Here is a 19,211-nt window from a genome sequence, read left to right as displayed (position 1 = left end):
TTATACAAGGTCACTGTTCTAACAAATATTCAAATACAAGATTTATACATATGTTTTGCATGTATCCAAAATGGGCATTATGCCACTTGCCATCCCCTCGTCATGCATAAGAACCATATGTGAAGCACCATCAAGGCTCACTCTTAACCATGGCAAGATTGTGCAGTGACAATAGCAGACATTGATTTGTTCTAAAAGGACGTATTCGAACGATCCTACTAGACATATTAATATCTTCTACATGTTCAAAATGGGCATGGGTCTTATTTCACTACCAGCTATGCGGACTCACATTTGACCATCTCGTTGACAAAGAAAAACCAGCATTCTTTAGAGCTCTCGATATGATGGCTATGACTGTGGACTTAACTAGGTTACGACATCAAAGGTGTCCATATTTGCCATTTTCTAGCTTACACAAGCTTACAATACATGGTGTATTTCAGGTCTGCCTTAGACCCAAGAAGACCCCAGGTAGTGTATAACTTCTAGTAAAGGCAAGCTACATATGATCTTAATTCCTAAGGCGACTCTCCTCCACCCATCAAATACTCTTGATCTTGTGGCGTTTCTTTCAAGCAAAAGGCTAAGGTACTTTCAAACTGCGTTGAGCAAATGCTTTGGTTGAGAACAGGACTGGTGGACATGTGAAAAGCCTGAGAACTGATGGTGCTGGTGGGCTTTTCGCAGTAAGAATTTTCAGGATTTACACAAAGAAATAGATATTTGGAGGTAATCCTTTACCCCTGACGCCCCTGAACATGACAGTGCAGTGGGGTGGAAGAGCTACTCCAGCACTAGCTACACCCAGCAGTGGAGTGACAAAGCCACATTTCCTCTCATTTACCCACAAAAACACCACAGTAACTATTGATATAAGTGTATAACTTAAACATTGAACATGGGATGCATAGGACCATCCTCCATGGTTGATCTATGGAGATGGTTATGAAATGATACTACAATTAGTGATATGCCTAGAGCTCATGAACTATATGGAAATACTCGATGCTTATTACAGAAGTGTCACTTCTTGACCAAGTCACCACCAACTAGACCAACAAAGTGGCACTTCCTAACCAATTCACCACAAACGACTAGTTTCATATATCTTCTTCCTTTTCCAAAAATAAGGTTGTACATATTGTATGTTCGAATTCCCACAATCGGTATCAAGGATGTAGCTTGGGCTATAAATATCGTTGATCGTGTTTGAAGGAGCATATTAAAACGATTGTTCAGCCAGCAGACCAATTCCTTTCAATTGGTGACTGCTTCAATTCTCAAGTTCTCATACTCGTGTAACCAATACAACAATTCCCCTCAATAACCCCGACAACCCAAAAATGTAAAATGCAAGATTTTGAAATCCACTTTAAAAGGCTGGAAAACCGGTTCAGAACTACCATGCACACAAACAAACTAGCTGAAAATCCCATTGCAATACCTCGCTGATGTTCTAGGGTGGAAAATAGACTAGTACACAATCAACTTATAACAAATAGAGTATCAAATGCTTTGTTGACAATTGTCTAGCATTACCTTCATGTGCTTGCTAGGATAGTCATTTGCAAATGAAAACACAATATAAGGTCACCTTCCCAAAAGCTAACCATTGAATTGATTGTGAGCAATGTGAGATGCATAGACAACTAGTCACTGAATGCATGTAAAGTAGGTTAACTTTGAAATCATAGTAGATCAATTCTCATGACAGGCTACAAAACATTGGAAATACAATAATTTAGAGGAGAATTAGTAGGTCAGTGTAGAATTTACATCTTGAAATGCATTGGGCAAAATTTCCAAGTTGACGAATGAACATACTAATATGTATGCAACAGGCATTTGAAAATGCCATGGCTAAAATGGCACATCTTATATCTTTGTCTAAAAAATCAATCAATATTGATCCTTATGTAATGATTACACATGCCTCAATGACTAGCTAGAGCAGTTTCGGTTTTTCCAAGGCCTCCCAATAGAGATGGTTTGAAGATGGATTTGTTTCGAGTAACCTCAATTCGCTCCCGAGGATCATATAGAGTCTCATCTCTTAGAGCTTGCAAAATAGATTCAGACCCAACTTCTCTGATTCAAGAATACAGCCAACACAATTGTTAGAGCTCTCTCTCTCTCTCTCTCTCTCTCTCTCTCTCTCTCTCTCTCATGTAATGAGTAACAAGTAATTATATTGATCACATGAGAAATACAAGAGTCATGGCAAAGTAGCAGAAGAAAACACAAAGATGGGGAGAGAAGGGAAGGGAAAGGCTACAATGGAAGAAGAGAATGGAAAGAAAAATATGCACTCGATTGAATGAAAGCTGAATACAAAAGAGGATTGATGAGTCCCTGCACACAGCCCAAGACATCAATGAGGGCATTGGATCAAACTAATGATGGTGAGGCAGCACCCAAAGATTGAGGAATATCCCTAAATGTCAAAGTGTGCTGAAACCTACAGAGGATGAACCTGTGAATAATATGCCAATTGTGGAGGAATAGCCAAAATCAACCAAATCTGGCCAACCTGCTCTTTAAGGCCATAAATATTCTGGCCAACTGCACAATGTGAATGAAATAATCAAGAAAAAAGATGACGCCATCATAAATGCTGGTCATCCCATCCTGGCCAACGTGAACGCAGTCTAGATTCACTAAAAAAGACAGTGCACTAAGCTGGAAAATAACCAGCCAATGTAAACACTCCTAAATCCAACTAAAAAAGAAGTGCATGCTCTAGAGAAAGAGCTGCGGTCTCCATCAAAACACATGCTCAAGAAGTCCATCCATAGAGAAGCTCCTCATGACCTTGGGCAACCCCCTCTGAAACACAAGGGGCCAGGAAATCACAGTCGTGTCACCAATATCATCCCCCTCTATAAAAGGGGTGGGAGGTACAAGCGAACCACTAGAGGAGATGGGAGGGAGATGAGATGGAACCTATGGGAAAGATGGTGCACAATCAAGAGCAAGTGCAGCTATGGAAAACTACCTCAAGGGCCCCATACAATGAAAGGGGAATGGAGCCTGTAAAGCCCTCTCTCCTACCAATCTATAACCTAAATGGTTCCTATACAATAATCCTCAATAAAGACAGCTGTTCGATGAAGTCAACCTGAGTACCAAAGTCTAACTAGGCTATAAACAGAGAGGAGTGGGAAGCCCAAGTCCAAAGCATGTACAACTTCCAAAATGGAGCTCAATGGATGGTCAGATAATAGCGGCAAAATGCCAACACCCATAATTGCCGAGGGTTTCAAAAACAAGAGGTATGAAACAGTTTTCAAGGTTTCATACGAATTTCCTAAAATGTAAGAAACGGGTTTCATTCAAGATTAAAATTATTCAAATTTTTTATACAAATAAATGTACTTGAAGTATTGGCCACAACAAAACACATATTGCACATGATTCAGCATTGTATACAAAAGCCAAGTAAACAATCAATAGACCAACAATTTACATGCACCGCATATCATATTTCACAATTCATCATCCAAATTTCATAAATATAGAAGAAGTATTATGCATAGGTTAAAAACTACTTAAACATACAAATTGCAATCAATCAATAACAATCCATGCCTCTATAGCACTTCAAAAGACATGTCACATGAATCATAAAAGTTGCTATTAAACGTGTTCAAACTTCAAATCCGTCTCTTTATAGGCTTGCTTCACATTTCTCCTCAGGATGAGTGCCCTTCCCACAATTTGGACATCTAGGCTTTTTTCTAAGTCTATGTCCTAGGAAGACTCCAAATGTTTAATCTGCTTTTTCTTCTTGTTCTTGGCCTTCTTGTACTTCTTGTTGCCCTCTCTTGAACCTACAATAAAAGCCTTAGTAAGACTCGATCTATTAGAGTAAGAATGAAGGCTCTAAATGTCAATCTTTGCATCATTATTTACGGATGTGACCACCTATCGATGGAAGAATGAATGATCTTTGCATCTGAGTCATCAAACTTGTCAAGCCGATAGTCCATAACTCTTCAAAAAAACCTCTAAACACACTAGAAAATTTGCATTTTGGTGTCAAGATGCCCAAATGGAGGGCAAATCAGCTACACACTATAAAAGAAAGTTGTTGTTGCCCCACACATTTCGTTGAAGACCCAAACAATGCCAAAAAAAAAGTTCTTTGCAACATATTTGCTCCAGATAGCAAGTTGATTGTGGTCTTCTCTTCCTAGAACCATTGAGTCCTCACTTTGGTAATAATACCATCTGAGAATACGCAACGGAAGAGCAAACACAAACGTGGAGAGAGAAGGGAAGAGTGACTACAATGAAAGAAGAGAATGGGAGGAGAAAATCTGCATTGAATTGAATGAAAGCTTAATATAAAAGAGGACTAATCAAACCTTGCATGCAACCCAAGGCCTCAGTGAGGACATCTAAATTCAACCTTTTTTCTCCGAAAGGGTGGTAAATAACACGATTTAACACTAATTATAGCAAGCAATAAAATTCGCATAACCCAAAACTGGCGCCCCGTGCAATATTTCCTTAGCTTGTATTGCTAAAGGTTGAAGTACACTAAGATCCAACTTGATCTCCTTCAATCTTCAATGCATCTTGCTATCCATAGCAACCAATGAGTCTTTAAACCAATTTGCCCCTTGGTTTGCTTGGAAATTGGCCTTCAATTTGCTCCTTGGAAGACAAATTTTGCCCCAATCTTAATGGTCATTGGCTGACCTCTTGAATTCTCTTAAATCCCCAAATTTCAGCTACTAAATTCCAAGTACTAGGCCCCAGTTTCTAAACACTCTTCCCACGGTGACTATCAAACCCTAATTTCTGCTGTAAATTAGAATCTAGCATTAGAAAATCTTCAATTGTACCTTCATGGGACTGACTCAGATCTCTTGAGGGAAGCTATCAATCGGTTTAGAGAATAGAGAGGAAACTGTAAAGAGGGAAATTAGTTTCATCACCAAATTTGGCTGAAATTTAACATTGCCCTGCTAGGAATGGCTGATTGACCGTAGCGCACCATAAACAGGAGTCCCACCTGCAATCACCTACCCTTATGGGCCCCAAAATTCCTGTCACCTGCCTATAGACAATCTACAAGGGGTGTCACCTACCTCCAACAGCCTCTTGATCAGCTAGGGGCAGTTCTTTGACAACCTCCAATGGCTGGGCTAATCACCACTGGCTGGAAAATTGCACTAGCAGCTCTCCCTTCTCCTCTCCCAACCTCCACAATGTTGGAATGAGACTCCAACAACCTCTCCCCTCACTTGCACATGGGCAAGTTTTGCCAAGTGGCTTCCTTGTTGATGATATCTATTGCCGATGTGTGATGCCTGATGAGGTTCCCTTTATTTTGGAGGAGTGCTATGACTCCGCTTGTGGAGGGCACTTTGCTGGGCAATTAACGGCACAAAAGGCTTTATGAGCTGGTTATTGATGGCCATCCATCTTCCAAGACTCATTTGACTATGTCAAGAGATGTGATACATATCAAAGACATGATAGTCGAGAGAATAGCAAGCGTCCACTTACGCTGATTATTGCTATCCTTCCGTTTGAGAAATGGGGCATCGATTTTATGGGACCAATTACCCCATCGTCTACTACTCAGAAAGATACATTATAGTACCAACTGATTACTTTACAAAGTGGTCAGAAGCACGGGCAATGAGGCAGGACAATGCAAAAGAGACTGTCAGTTTCTACTTGAGCAAATCATCTGCCGTTTTGGTCTGCCAAAGGAAATAGTATCGGACCAAGTAAATTAATTTTCAAAATATTAATCTTAAAAATTAATTTAATTATTAATTCTTGCTCAAAAAAACCATTTTACCAACCAACAATTAAATTGGCTAGGCCAATATATCACCCAAGTATTCTTGAGCATTTATTAGCCCTTGAACTCGCATTAATTAATTAATTAGCATTAATTAATTAATTAATGCCTAGTTCCTAATGTCACCACCAATATTACTAGCTAATAGAATAATCTAAACCAAAATTTGTCACTAGATACCACCTATTACCCATCATAATAACTTGTTACAACTTTTACCTTTGACAACTACTAACATCTCGAGGTCCTTGGCTGGTCGTTGTGAAATAACTAACTCACACATTACATGTGCATCTCACATTTGCACATTTGATCAACAACTTAATCAAATGATAAGCAAAGCATCAAAATTTCACATCCTTGTGTGACAGCACCAAATCAAGCTGATGACGAAATGCAATATCGAAAGACGGTGAAGTATCCCTAAATGTCAATGTGTGTTGAAACCTGTAGAGGATGAACCTATGAGTAGTTTGTCAAGTGTGGAGGTTAGCTATAAATAGGCAAAATTAGACAAATTTGGCCAACCTATACCTGAAGGCCATAGATATGCTAGTTGACTGCTTAACGTGAATAAAAATAATCAAGAAAAATGTTGTTGCCATCTAAATGTTGGTTGCCTCTCCTAGAACATGTAAATGCAGTTCAAACTCACTAAAAAAAATGCATTGAGCTGACAAACAACTAGCCAATGTGAACACGCCTAAATCCAACTAAAAAAAACATGCATGCTCTGGAAAGTTGACAAACTACGTGTCAGAGTTGTTAGCCTACCATTTTGTCCGCAGCCATCTCCTACTTGTGAGCTCCAAAAGAATCTAACGGAGAAATTAGAGCTTTAACTACTCTAGACCATTCAATTAGTCTGCATTTCCTTTTTAGTGAGTGTCAAGTGTGTTCACACTGTGCAGTGGGCAATTCCCAACTATTTCAATGGTCAACCAACCTAGGTATTTGTGATTGAAGCAAGGCAGCCTGTTTGCTATAGCTGGCATCAGCATTTTCACATCCCAAGCAGGCTGATCTATTTTATTCCTCTCCAATTGCTTGGCCATTTCTAGCCAATTTTACCCATTTATGGTCATCTCCCAATTTGGGGCAGATCATCTCAATTTTTTGCAAGTTGCACACTCTGACATCAAACTCCATCTCCATCTCCAATGCTCCCATCATAATCAACCTAATCAGGTGCCCTCATTGACACTGTGGGCTGTGTGTAGGGACTGAACAGTCCATCATTGTATTCAGCATTCATTTCAAATTCAGTGCAGATTTCTCTTCACTTCCTACAGTCTTTTTCTTCTCTTTTCTCTCCATGTTTGTGTTTCTCTTTTGTTGCGCACTCTCATGTGGTATCATTGCTTGAGAAATCTTCAGCTAAAATTGCATTAGTTTCTTTAAAACAGCCCCAAAACATGCTTGATTAATGAATTTTACCAAACTATATTAAAAGAAATGCAGCCCTAGAGAGTTTCTGTGTCCCACATGCAAACCCTTATTTGGGAGGCCCCAAACTTTCTCTAAATAGACAGGCTGCCCTCCATTCAGCCTAATCTCGTTTTTGCAATTTGCAAGTACTCAAGCATTGCTGTCCACACCCGTTTGCGGATGATATCTCAGCTAGAGCTGTCCCTCATCATCATCTACCATCTAGCACCTATTCACCAGCCTTCTCCCACAATTTTCTACCCACATCTGCTCTCACCTATTGACTACCAGTACCTAGGAGGTTGCATGTGCTGCCCACGGCCCATCTATGCCATGCTCATTGCCTAGAGGAGTCGCCCACTACTGGCGGCTTGTTTTCTAGCAGTGTTTTCATTTTCCATCTATCGTCTTTACTAGAACAATTGTCGCCCTTCTCCAGACCCTTCCAAAATCTACAGTAAGTTGAAGGAGAGTTTTGCCCCAAAGTTTTCAACACGTATTGCAAAGAACACGAGAATTAGATGGAGTATTCTCATCTAAACACACCATTCAAGAATGGCGTGGTGGAGTGCACCAACAGGACCATGCTTGAGATGACCCATTCAATGTTGTAACTTGTATCATGGTCTTCCTCATTCCCTTCGAAATTGACATGAGACGGTTGCTACAGCAGTACATATTTGCAACCAATCTCCAACTTCAGCTTTACAAGACACGACTCAATATGTGTCTTTCTTTGGAAAGAAGCCTTCCGTGTCTCATTTTTGCATTTTTGGATGCAATACCTATGTCCACGTGGACAAAAAAAAACAAGGCAAGCTCGATCCTAAGTCAACCCAATGAAACGAAAGATTGAGGTGGGCTAGGATGTGGTATTTGATAAAGCTATAGCCTCAAATGATCCAATTGATGGTGCTTCTACTATAGCTGGTTCTTCGTCATGGACTAAACCCCCCCCCCCCCCCCCTTCCCTCCCCTCCCCACCATCAACCCCTCCCTTTCCTTCCATGTTATCGATTGGCACCTCTACTTCATCCTCAACTCCTCCCCCTCCATCCCCTCCTCCCTCCCTCCACCCCCTCCTTTCAGCTACCCTTTCATCCTTGATGGCTCCTATCATTTCTTCTTCATGGAGTATTTCTACTCCTTTCCCATCCCCTCAAGTGTCCTCAGGGGGTGTTCAACCATCCGAGGGGGAGTTCTCTTCTTTTGATGAGGGGAATATACCTTTACCCAATGACAAGGAGTCCCTATCCCAAACAAGTGCAATACAAGTATCAGAGGCTCTTGGTCTCCATCACAGTAGGATGAGCCTATTGTTATTCCTCAATGATACAGATAGCTTATGCAAGATGAGGGTGTTTCTCATTTTCCCACTACACCAATACGCCCATGTAGATAAGCCAAGCCAAGATATCAGTCTGGCAAGGTAATTCACTCTATGTGAACTATGACCTTATGTCTCATATTTCACAAGATCATGAGCGTACGACTATTGATGAGACTCTTGCATAGGATGTATGGTGCCGTGCTATGCAAGAGCATCTTGATCCAATGAGCGTAATCAAACTTGGAAATTGGTTCCACATCCATAGAAGCAAAAGATGATAGGTATGAACTAGGTCTACAAGACCAAATATCTAGCTAATGGCACCTTGGACAAGCACAAAGCTAGGCTTGTTGCCAAGGGATTTGCACTTGGAGCAGATTTGGACTATTTCAAGACATTTACACCGACAACTCGTATATCTAGCCCATATGCCTACTATTCCCGTTGTTTTGGCTCTTTCCGCCCATCACCATTGACTAGTTTACCAAATGGACATAAAGTCCACCTTCTTGAATGGCATCTTAAAGGAGGAGTTTTATGTTGATTAGCCTCCTAGTTTTCATGTGTAGGGGAAGAAGGATCATGTTTATAGGTTGCAAACAGCCTTCTATGGCCTAAAGCAAGCTCCTAGGACTTCATACCAACAAATTGATCAATTCTTTCTACAAGATAGCTTCCATCATTCTAATCATGATCCCAATACTATTACAAGGTTAAGGGTGGTGGCGTGTATCTTGGTCATCGTATATATTGATGACTTCATTTCTACAGGGAGTAACTTACAGCTAGTGGATTGGACACCAGAGATTTTGTGACAAGAGTTTTGTCAAAAGATGGCGTACCAACGAGACAGTAGGGTGACTTCATTTCTACAGGGAGTAACTTACAGCTAGTGAATTGGACACGAGAGATTTTGTGACAAGAGTTTTGTCAAAAGATGGCGTACCAGCGAAGAGGAACACGGAGTGAACTCGGCAAACATGGAGAAGAGAAGAGAAGAGAAGAGAAGAGAGAAGAAACTCTGATGAATGGAATGATGAAATTCTAAATCATGGAGTGAATGTGATACAAGGGAACAAGGGTATCATAGCACAAGGAAGATGATGAAGACAACCACGAACCACGAACCGCAATGTCCTCCTAAAGGGGTGTGAGGGGTAGTAGAGAGGTTGGAGAGGAGAGGTGACTGACTGAATGAATCAGCCGTAAGAAATGAATGAGAGAGTGGTCTATAAATAGACACAGTCAATCTAGGATGGCACCCCTTTTTGGGGTTGTAAACCCTAAACGCAAAACGCAAAAACGCAAAAGTGCAAACTGCTGGTGAAGGGTGAAGGGTTTCTCAACACCCCCTCTCAGACCCAAAAAGGGGAACAAGAGAAGAGTGAGTTGGAGATGCAATGCTACATGCTGAAGAATGTTCATGCAGCAGGTGCCACTTGGACAATGTCTCTCGTGGAAAAATTGTTCACTTGCCCAAGCGTCCCTAGTACAAAGATGATGAGAATATACAATGCATAGGAGGAATATCGAACTTTGTGTGGTGTCGAGAACCATAAGGATATACTTGTACTCAATCTCGAGAGTTGGCTCCATGTTGACCAAGAGATGAAGGAGATCCACCCTCTAATCTGAGAACACCACTTAAAAAAAGACCTTTGAAGATAATCAGGAGACAGAATGAGCTGTAGAACCCGAAACTCAACCTCGGAAGAGAAGCCACTAGCTCCCTGACTCCATGCTGGAAGGAATACGAAGGCCTAGCCACCAAGTCGCTGCTGAAGACCTAAGGGCCCCGATCTAGGTAGATTCTCTAAATCTTGGGTATGAGTAGAGAAAATGACTGCTGAAAGGAGAGCCACTCCTCGAAAGTGAAAGGTAGTGGTGTGTAAAGAACTTCATGGCACATAGGGTCCCTCTCTGAATCGGAAGGAGTGGAAGTAGGAGTCCCCCTCTGAAGCCGAAGAAAAAACGGAAGCCCCATCTGAGGGCGAAGAAAAACCCCCTCTGAATCCCAGTCTCAGAGAGAACGGGAATCCAACCACTCATGGCTCACAAACTGCGAAGCATCTGATGACGAAGGAAGTGCCGCCGGTAGTGCCAAAGAAGGTATCTGGGGCTTGGAAGAAGAAGCCGAAAAGCACCCAGAAGTAGCCTCTTGAACCTAAGTGGAAGAGGGTGGGAAAAAAGAAGGCTCAGGATGAGCCAAGGGTGGGGAACAATCCCAGGCTCTCAGGAGAGTGGACTATGGAGGAGATGTGGACCGGGGAAGCCACTGTACCCGGAAGTGGGTGGGGAAAATCTCCACACAATGGGGTGATCTCTAGGAGAGCTTATTGCCTTGGAAGATCTTAGAGTCTCTGTGTGCTCGAAAGAACTTAGTATGCTTCGGTTGCGGCTTGTTCCCTTAAGCATAATACTCCGATAGCCGATGCAGAATGATCTCTGCGGCCCAAAAAGAAGAGGTGGCACAAGGAGTGTTTGGTGGAAGACGCATATGCTCTGAAGGGGTGGGGAGCAAAGGTTGATGTCGACAGTCTTTGGTGAGATGACCATTCTTGCCGTAATAGGAACACCCAGTAGAAGAGCGCATTTTTGCGTTTTGCGTTTCGGGTTTGCAGCCCCAAAAAGGGACACCATCCTAGACTGACTGTGCCTATTTATAGGCCACTCTCTCATTCATTCCTTATGGATGATTCATTCAGTCTGTCACCTCTTCTCTCCAGCCTCTCCACTACCCTCACACCCCTTCAGGAGGACATTGCCATTCATGGTTCGTGGCTGTCTTCATCATCTTCCTTGTGCTACGGTACCCTTGTTCCCTTGTATCACATTCACTTCATGATTTAGAACTTCATCATTCCATTCATCGGAGCTTCTTCTCTCTTCTCTTCTCTTCTCCATGTTTGCCGAGTTCACTCCGTGTTCCTCCCCGCAAACCCTACTATCTCGCTGGTACGTCATCTTCTGACATGGTATCAGAGTTGGATCTGCTCAAACAGTGGCAAAGATCCTCCACTCTAGTGACGGCAAAGACCGGTGGCGGGTTCAACATCCACTTCTCTTCTTTTTTCATTGCATCAAAATCCCGTTTTGCAGGTTTCACGTGTTTTCAGCTTGTTGCCCACACCCCTTTTGTGGAGGACATCGCAGTCTCATCTGTCCCTGTTGTCATCTACAGTCTAGCGCTTGTTTCCAACCTTCCACCCATAGTTTGCAGCTGTTTACAACAGAGCAACTGTTGTTGATCACTCTCCATTCAAAAAACAATCTCGTTTTTGCAGATTTCAGGTATTTCAGCTTGCTGCCCACACCCCGGACGCTAAGGACATCGCGGTCGAAGTTGGCCATTGCTGTCTACAACAGTCCGGTGCCTGTTTCCAGCCTATCACACACTGTTCGGAGCTGATTTCAGCATGCTGATTGCTGCTGATGATTTTTCTTGCGTTATTAGTCTTTCTCTCTCCTCCTCATCAGAGAGGACAAAGACCAGTGGCGGGTTCGGCATCAATATTTGATTTCTCAATCATTTCCACTGTGCATTGGGAGATATCCTTTTTCTCCCTCCCACCCTCCCTTATCCAGTTTACCACACCGTTACCATGGTATCTCCCTCCACAGATTGCAAAAATGCAAACTGTTGGTGAAGGGTGAAGGGTGAAGGGTTTCTCAACAAGTTTGACATGACAGACCTTGGAATCCTAAACATTTTCCTTATTCTTGAGATTTATCAACTAACACAAGGCCATTTTATTTCCTAGCACAAGTACATCTCCAAGCTTCTTTTAGAGTTTGGTATGGCTGATTATAATCCCATTTCATGCCCCATGGACCCCCAAGTTCAAGATGGTAACTATTGAAGATCCCCTTCTAAATTCTACTTGGTACATGGGTCCTGTTGAATCCTTAATCTAGCTTATTCATACTAGGCTTGACATTTCCTTTGTGGTGGCATTATTGTCTTCTTTTATGAAGAACCTACTCATGCCCACTAGAAAACTACTTTGCGCAAGTTGCGCTATTTACAAGGGACTCGATTCTATGGGATCATGTATGGAGAGGGGACCACTCTTGCTGGATGGAGTGACTCAAATCGGAAAAGTGATGTGAAGTCTAAACACTCAACTACAGGTTTTGCTCTTTCCCTTAGATTGGGAGCTATTTCATGGAACCTTTACAATAGCTTCTATGCATCATTACATGAAATCCTTGGGTCTTCAAACACTCCCATGATCTGAGAGAGGATATTAGCCTGCCATCTTGTCAGTTGGTCATCTCTTGGTTGTGAGATCCATCAAAGACTAACAAAGACATTGGAGCTCTAACCGTTCTAGAGTATTCAATTAACTTGCATTTCTTTTTCCATGAGTGTCAAGTATGTTCACACCATGCAATGGGCAAATTCAATGGTCAACCAACCTAGGTGTTTGCAATATAAGCAAGGTGGGCTGTTTGCCAATTGGCATCAGCATTTTTGCATCCTAGGCAAGCTAATCGGCCAATTTATGACTAGCCAACTGTATCATTTTATTCCTCTCCAACTGATTAGCCGATTCTCGCCGCTTTTGGCATCGATAGCTATCTCCCAATTTGGGGCAGATCATCTCATTTTTCTGTAAGTTGCACACTCCGACATCAAACTCTCTCTCCATCTCTAATGCTGCTGTCATCATCAGCCTAATCTAGTGCCTTCAATGACGCTTTGGGCTACATGCAAGGACTAATATATTCAGCATTCATTTCAAATTCAATGCAAATTTCTCTCTCTATTGTCTCTCTCTTCTCTTTTTTCTCCATGTTCGTGTTTCTCTTCCGTTGCATACTCTCACAAGAGCTCCTAATGTCCCCATCTTAACTCAAGACTATGGCTCACAGGCGAGAGATGACTATGCATGTTACGACTGCTAACAATTTCTTTGGTGCCTATTAATGGTGTTGGCACTTTGTCACTATTGCCTAACCATCTATCGAGCTCCATTCCAGATGTCCTATATGTTCCAGACTTGGGTTTCCACTCCTCTTAGTTTATGGGCCTCACTAGGCTTGGTACCCGGGTTGTCTTCACCAAGCAAGCCATCTTTACTAAGTATTCTTCTAGAGCCATTTTAGTGACAAGTTGGCAAGAGAGAGGGCTATACAAGCTCCATTCCCCTTTCATTGTACAAGGTCCTCGAAGACAATCTTTCATTGCCACATTCATTCCCAATTGTGCACCACTTATTCCACACATTCCATCCCATCCCCCATCTACTCTAGCGAGTTGCAATTCCCTCAAACCCCCATCCCCTACAAAGTGGAATGATATCGGTGATGTGGCTATGGATACCATGGCCCCTTGTATTTCAGAGGGGAATCCCTAAGACCGTGAGGAGTATTCATCGACGGACTACATCAGTGGACTTCATCAGCTTTGCCACTTCTTCTACCATCCTTGGATCCATTCCATCTTCTTTGGACTTCATGCACATCTAGGATCTGAGAGGGAGTGCTAGCAGTTAATGTATTTTCTTCCATTATTTTATGCAACTGGCTAGATTTTTGGCACTCCAACACAGCAGTCATTAAATATATTTGCTGATCAGCTATTTATAGCTGCCCCCCTCAATTGGCTGATCATTCTTTTTCAAATCTTCAAGGCATTCCAACATTCGGGACATCCCTTCATCTTTCAATGCTTCCTTCCATCATCAAACTGATCCAGTGCTCTCACTCATGCCTTGGGCTGCATGAAGGGACTGATCAGTTCACCTTGGATTCAGCTTTCATTCAAAGATTAATGCAGATGTTATTCTTCCGTTGTCTTCGTTCATTGCAATCTCTCTTCCTTTTTCTCTCCACGTTTGTGTTCTCTTCCATTGCACTCTCAAAATGCCACCATAGGCCTGCTAAAAACCTACGACATCATAGTACATGCAACAATATCAAGTGCTTCTCAAAGAGGACACTCAAATTACTCAAATGCACTGGAAGAAATCTAAAGAAGAACCACCAAATGGACATTGATCATACTCAAACCCTGAGCATAGACAGTACAACAGACAAATCTCTATGTCTATCATGAAAAGTCCCACCAGAAGCACACAATAACCATGGATTCCCCACCTGAAATAGGCCCCAAAGTGTCCTTCCCCCCCACCCAATGTGGAAACTAAAGAGGAGCAAACATGATTCATTGTCAAACCAATACAGGGTATTCTGCTTGTCCAGCAGGTCGCCAAACAGAGAGAATGCACACAGCACATAGCTCAGATCAAAACACAGCATGTACAGAAGGTTGCCCAAACAACAAAATCAGTAGCAAAATGCAATCATTGATGGCATCTGGAGAAGAAGAACCAGCCTCTACCAGATCTGCCACAACAAGAATAGCAGGACAAAACACCAAAACCAGCAACACTGTCATCTAATACCATGTGAGAATGAGCAATGGAAGTGGATGAACACAACTACTGAACACTAAAAAGAATTAACTGGTGAAAGAGAGAACACAAGAACTCAAAGAATGAATGCACGTGCAATAGAGTTCATAACATATGACATGAGATATACCATACAAACCATACCGGTGATGGCACGTAGATGACCAGCAGTACCTCCAGTCTCCCTCTTTTCAACTGGATCTGATCCAATGCAAGAGAGGACATGTGTCGCATATATAGGCTACAAGACAAGACCCAAGACAAACAAGCTAGCCCTAAATCAGCCACCCGACTACCAATAAAGCCGCCCAATAACAAGCCTAATAAAGAGCCCCAACACCCATGAAATGTACACCACTAACGCTTCAGCATTGTAGTCAAGGGTACAGAAGCTTGTAGGGAACCTCACAAGTTGGCATATCCAAAAGGGCCCACTATCAGTTCATCCACAGTAGGTGGTGCTTTTCAGTGTGTGCCACCCTTGCCAAGCTTTGGTCTCTTCTATTATCAAATCAGTTGGAGGACACTATAGAACAGGTTCAGGGTGACACGCACTAAAACAACTCAAAGAGGTCTTCACACGTGGGGGTACCATATTGTATCCTTCATTTTATAGAATGGTAGTCCCTAATGTGGAGCTACATCAGATAAATACAAGGACTTTCATGCATTCTAAGTGGAATAGGATAAAGGAGCCAAGGGGGAGAGAGAATCCCTACTCTACAACACTCTTGTGAGCAATTCTGCCTCTATGCTCCAACACTGCTGTTCCACCCCTGTATTGACATGTTTTTTTTGAAAGTAACATAACTAGCCAACTTCCCCCAAAATAAAAATAATAAGAAAAAGGTGATAAGATCATCCATGATCCACAATACAATCATCCTTAATGCAGACTTATATGCAGAAGGAAACCTTGCTGCTTGAGATCTCCAACCAATATTAAGGCCCAAATCAAACAACGTATAATGGTTATACCTATTCACTAATGTACAACGAGTGGACACCACATGCTGCAAGTACTTCTGACTTGGCTAAAACTATCTTTTCATTGTTTCTGTTTAAAATGTACGATATTTGTAGTAGTTAAACTATGTGTCCACGTTAACAGTACCAGTCATCATGTCATGAGTTGAAAGCCTCTTGAGTATACTGCACATAGGAAATCACAAAAACAGTTATATTGCCATACCGCTTGATCAAAAAGTTGTATAAAGCTTGTAATATGGGACATAGTTCTACAGGCAGCACAGTCCTCTCCTCATCCGGATGCATGACACTTAAACTGGGTTGACTCAAAAGCTGAAAAAATGCATCCACTGCTGAAACCCCCTGATATTAGAAAACAAACATGCCCATGAGATTCAAGTCATAACTAAGTCAAATGGAAGATGTTCCATATTTCAGTTGTGATGAAAAACAATTGGCAAATAAGCTCTTACTTGGATAACACCTTTTCCTTGTATATTGTCTCCCATGGCTAGACTAAGCTCCCCTTTGGCAATTTTCTGACCATACCATGCATTACGCCCCTTGAGTAGGGTAACATATGTATCTGCCAACAACGGGCCTGCCAACCTTTCTGGCTTCTCTGTTAATAGGTTCGTTATGAAGATCATTTCAGACGTGCAATGAGCAAAATATACCGCTTTACTTGTTGCACTTTCATTAGTCAAAGCTGCTACCATGCCTGAAATGACAGCACAAAGAAGGAGAAGTATCAGGACAGAAATAATCCTTTTCTACATGTTGTGTACCTTTCCACCTTTTCTCGTTATGCATTTCACTTATGTAAACTTGAATGTCCACACTAAATTCCCTGCATATACTACTGCATTGTTTGTAACCAGAAAGTTTCTTGCCTGCACCAATTGCATAGACATTTTTGAGTCCCCCCATAACTTCATGTGTCACAAGATCGCTGTTGTCCCAGACAATAAAATGGGGCTGCCGTAAAAACCTCGCTAATGGCTTTCTCCACTTTTCTGAGCCACAGATGCGTGCATTTGCATATTCTTTATTGTAGATTTCAGCTGCAATGTTAGGACCACCCAAGTACAGGATATTCTCAACAGGAACGCCAGCTGCAGGACAGTCCCATGCTAACTTAGATATTTGACAGATACTGCTCTCTTTCACCAGCACAAATAATATGCACTCACATAGTCACAAGCAAACATTCCCTCAATGATTAAGCGCTAGGCTTCACTTTTATAATCATGCAAATACATTATTTGATTCCACGGGGCAATATTCCTGAAACAAAACTGTGATATTTGTGCTGTAAAATCCTCCTGCAGCCAAAGTCATTAGGACATATGACTGTTTCGACTATGTAGCCAGAAAGAATCAAGGTCTTACTGGCCTTATGAATCATTTGAGTAGGCGTGATAATATGTGGGACTGGTAGAAGTGATGCCTCAACACCCTTTGATAACGAGATGATCACTGGCGCTGTAAGCCTCTCCTTCCAGTACCGTCCAATTTCTTCAAAGATGGACTGTGTCTCTGTAGAAGGGATGCCATTGACAACAATGTCTGCATCCCAGACAGCCTCTTGAAGGTTTGTGACAACCTTCAACGGACAGAGCGGTGTGTCTAGCATGTTGATACAAAATCCATCTCTTAAAATTTCATCAGCCGTGAGAACACGGTCGCCGAGGCGAGCCTCCACGTACTTGAGGTATGCACATTTGAGGATCAGACGGCGAAGCACATCTTCGCGGGCATTGATCACCTCGAAAAGATGCTCTGCGGACGGTCTATCGACAGCCTTACCAGGCCTGCGCCATATCCTCACCTGGACGTGCTCACGCATGTGGCCATATGAGTCCTGCAGCATCGCGATGAAGACACTACCCCAAGCGCCTGCTCCAACGCCTACGATCTTCAAGGGATCCCCATCTGCTTTGCGAAAGAGCCTGCGGAGCTCATCCAAGCGTTCTTCCACTGACAGGGTGTGATGTTTGGCAGGATCGAGGAAGCCGTTCTGCATGATTCGAAGCTGTGCGTATTCCCAGTTGCGCGAGTGTGGAGATGGCTGGAGATGGCGTCAGAGACCAGACTGAGAGTAAAAATGGTGCCTGGATGGAGCTACGAACGGGAGAAAGGGGAAAACGTGGCAAGAGGCGGAGCTGGAAATGCGACTGCGATGCAGCGGCGGAGATGTCCAAGTGTCCACGTTTTGTCGTCGTTAACTCTGGTGGCACTTTGAGCTCCTACAGTGGCCTTTCTTGTCGTTGTTGAGTACCATGCAAGGTTCATTTTTGAAGGTTGCACAGCCCTTCTGGGCCATTGTTGACCTGCTGGAGAATCCCAAAATATTGCAAGCAATGCATTTGAAGGGCAAAACAAAAATTTTGCCCTTCTTGAAGAAAGGCAAAATTTTTCTAACATTGCATTTGAAGGGCACTTTTTTACTTTAAAAATTAGTATATTATATTATAAATAAATTTATTAATATAATTGCCCAATGCCTAGTTACTAAGGTTATATCCATGATTCATAATAGAGTTGATTAAATCGAATATGTAAAATATAAATTGAATAGAAAAGTTATCTTACACATGAATTAAAACTTTATCGTTATTAAGTGATATTGATTAAAAAGCTTCTTTGCACAAGGTATAGATCTTGAAGGGTAATATTTATTGCACACATAATTCGAAAGCCATATTTTAAAAAGTGACCTTCAAGGGGAAGGGCAAGTTCATATAGAGACCTTCAGAAGAAAATATAGACTAGCCCTTCAAAAATGAACACTGGTACCATGGTCTCCTGCCGTGGCCTTTCTGTCTAGCGAAAAGATGGGAATGTATTAAGTCAAAAACTAGGTTGCCAGATACAGACAGCTACGTAAAGGCATACCAAGTTCCATTTGCAATTCTTGCATGTTTATTATATTGTAGTTTTATTAATGGTGTTTAGATATGTGACATGTTTTAAAGCGAAGTACGTTTGTAGATAATTTTTAACATTATTTAATTACATAGAGAATCTCTAATGGAGAATATGTTTACTTATATAGCTTGAGTATCCAATCGTGTTTTTGAACTCCTTTTTTTGTTAACATGAAGTTTCTTCTCTTCTAAAAATAATACTTTTTACATTTTGCTGGGCGTCTGTGTAGGTGATTGTACCCTATCACGGTTGCATTTTTCTTACGGATGATGGTTTGCTCAAGATTCCTAGCCTTGTTTATGCTGTCAAC

The 19,211-nt window shown here is 42.0% G+C and overlaps 1 protein-coding gene across 1 annotated transcript; it reads right to left on the bottom strand.

Annotated features, from left to right (window-relative positions):
- Positions 1-1,658: 1,658 nt before the first annotated feature.
- On the bottom strand, positions 1,659-18,251 carry LOC148026424 (putative glycerol-3-phosphate dehydrogenase [NAD(+)] 1, cytosolic). Its single transcript, XM_087690864.1, has 5 exons — positions 17,363-18,251; positions 16,864-17,085; positions 16,444-16,691; positions 16,194-16,333; positions 1,659-2,091 (listed from the first exon to the last, which is right to left on the bottom strand). Exons 1-5 carry the CDS (start codon positions 17,994-17,996, stop codon positions 1,938-1,940), a joined length of 1,398 nt encoding a protein of 465 aa, XP_087546990.1. The 5' UTR covers positions 17,997-18,251; the 3' UTR covers positions 1,659-1,937.
- Positions 18,252-19,211: the final 960 nt, after the last annotated feature.

Source organism: Lygodium microphyllum, chromosome 13 (assembly GCF_053477565.2).
Source record: "Lygodium microphyllum isolate KBCC chromosome 13, Lygodium_microphyllum_v1.1.10, whole genome shotgun sequence".
In the NCBI taxonomy this organism is placed as follows: Eukaryota; Viridiplantae; Streptophyta; class Polypodiopsida; order Schizaeales; family Lygodiaceae; genus Lygodium; species Lygodium microphyllum.
Note: the sequence above shows the minus strand (reverse complement) of the source record. Positions and strands in the feature narration are given on the sequence as shown.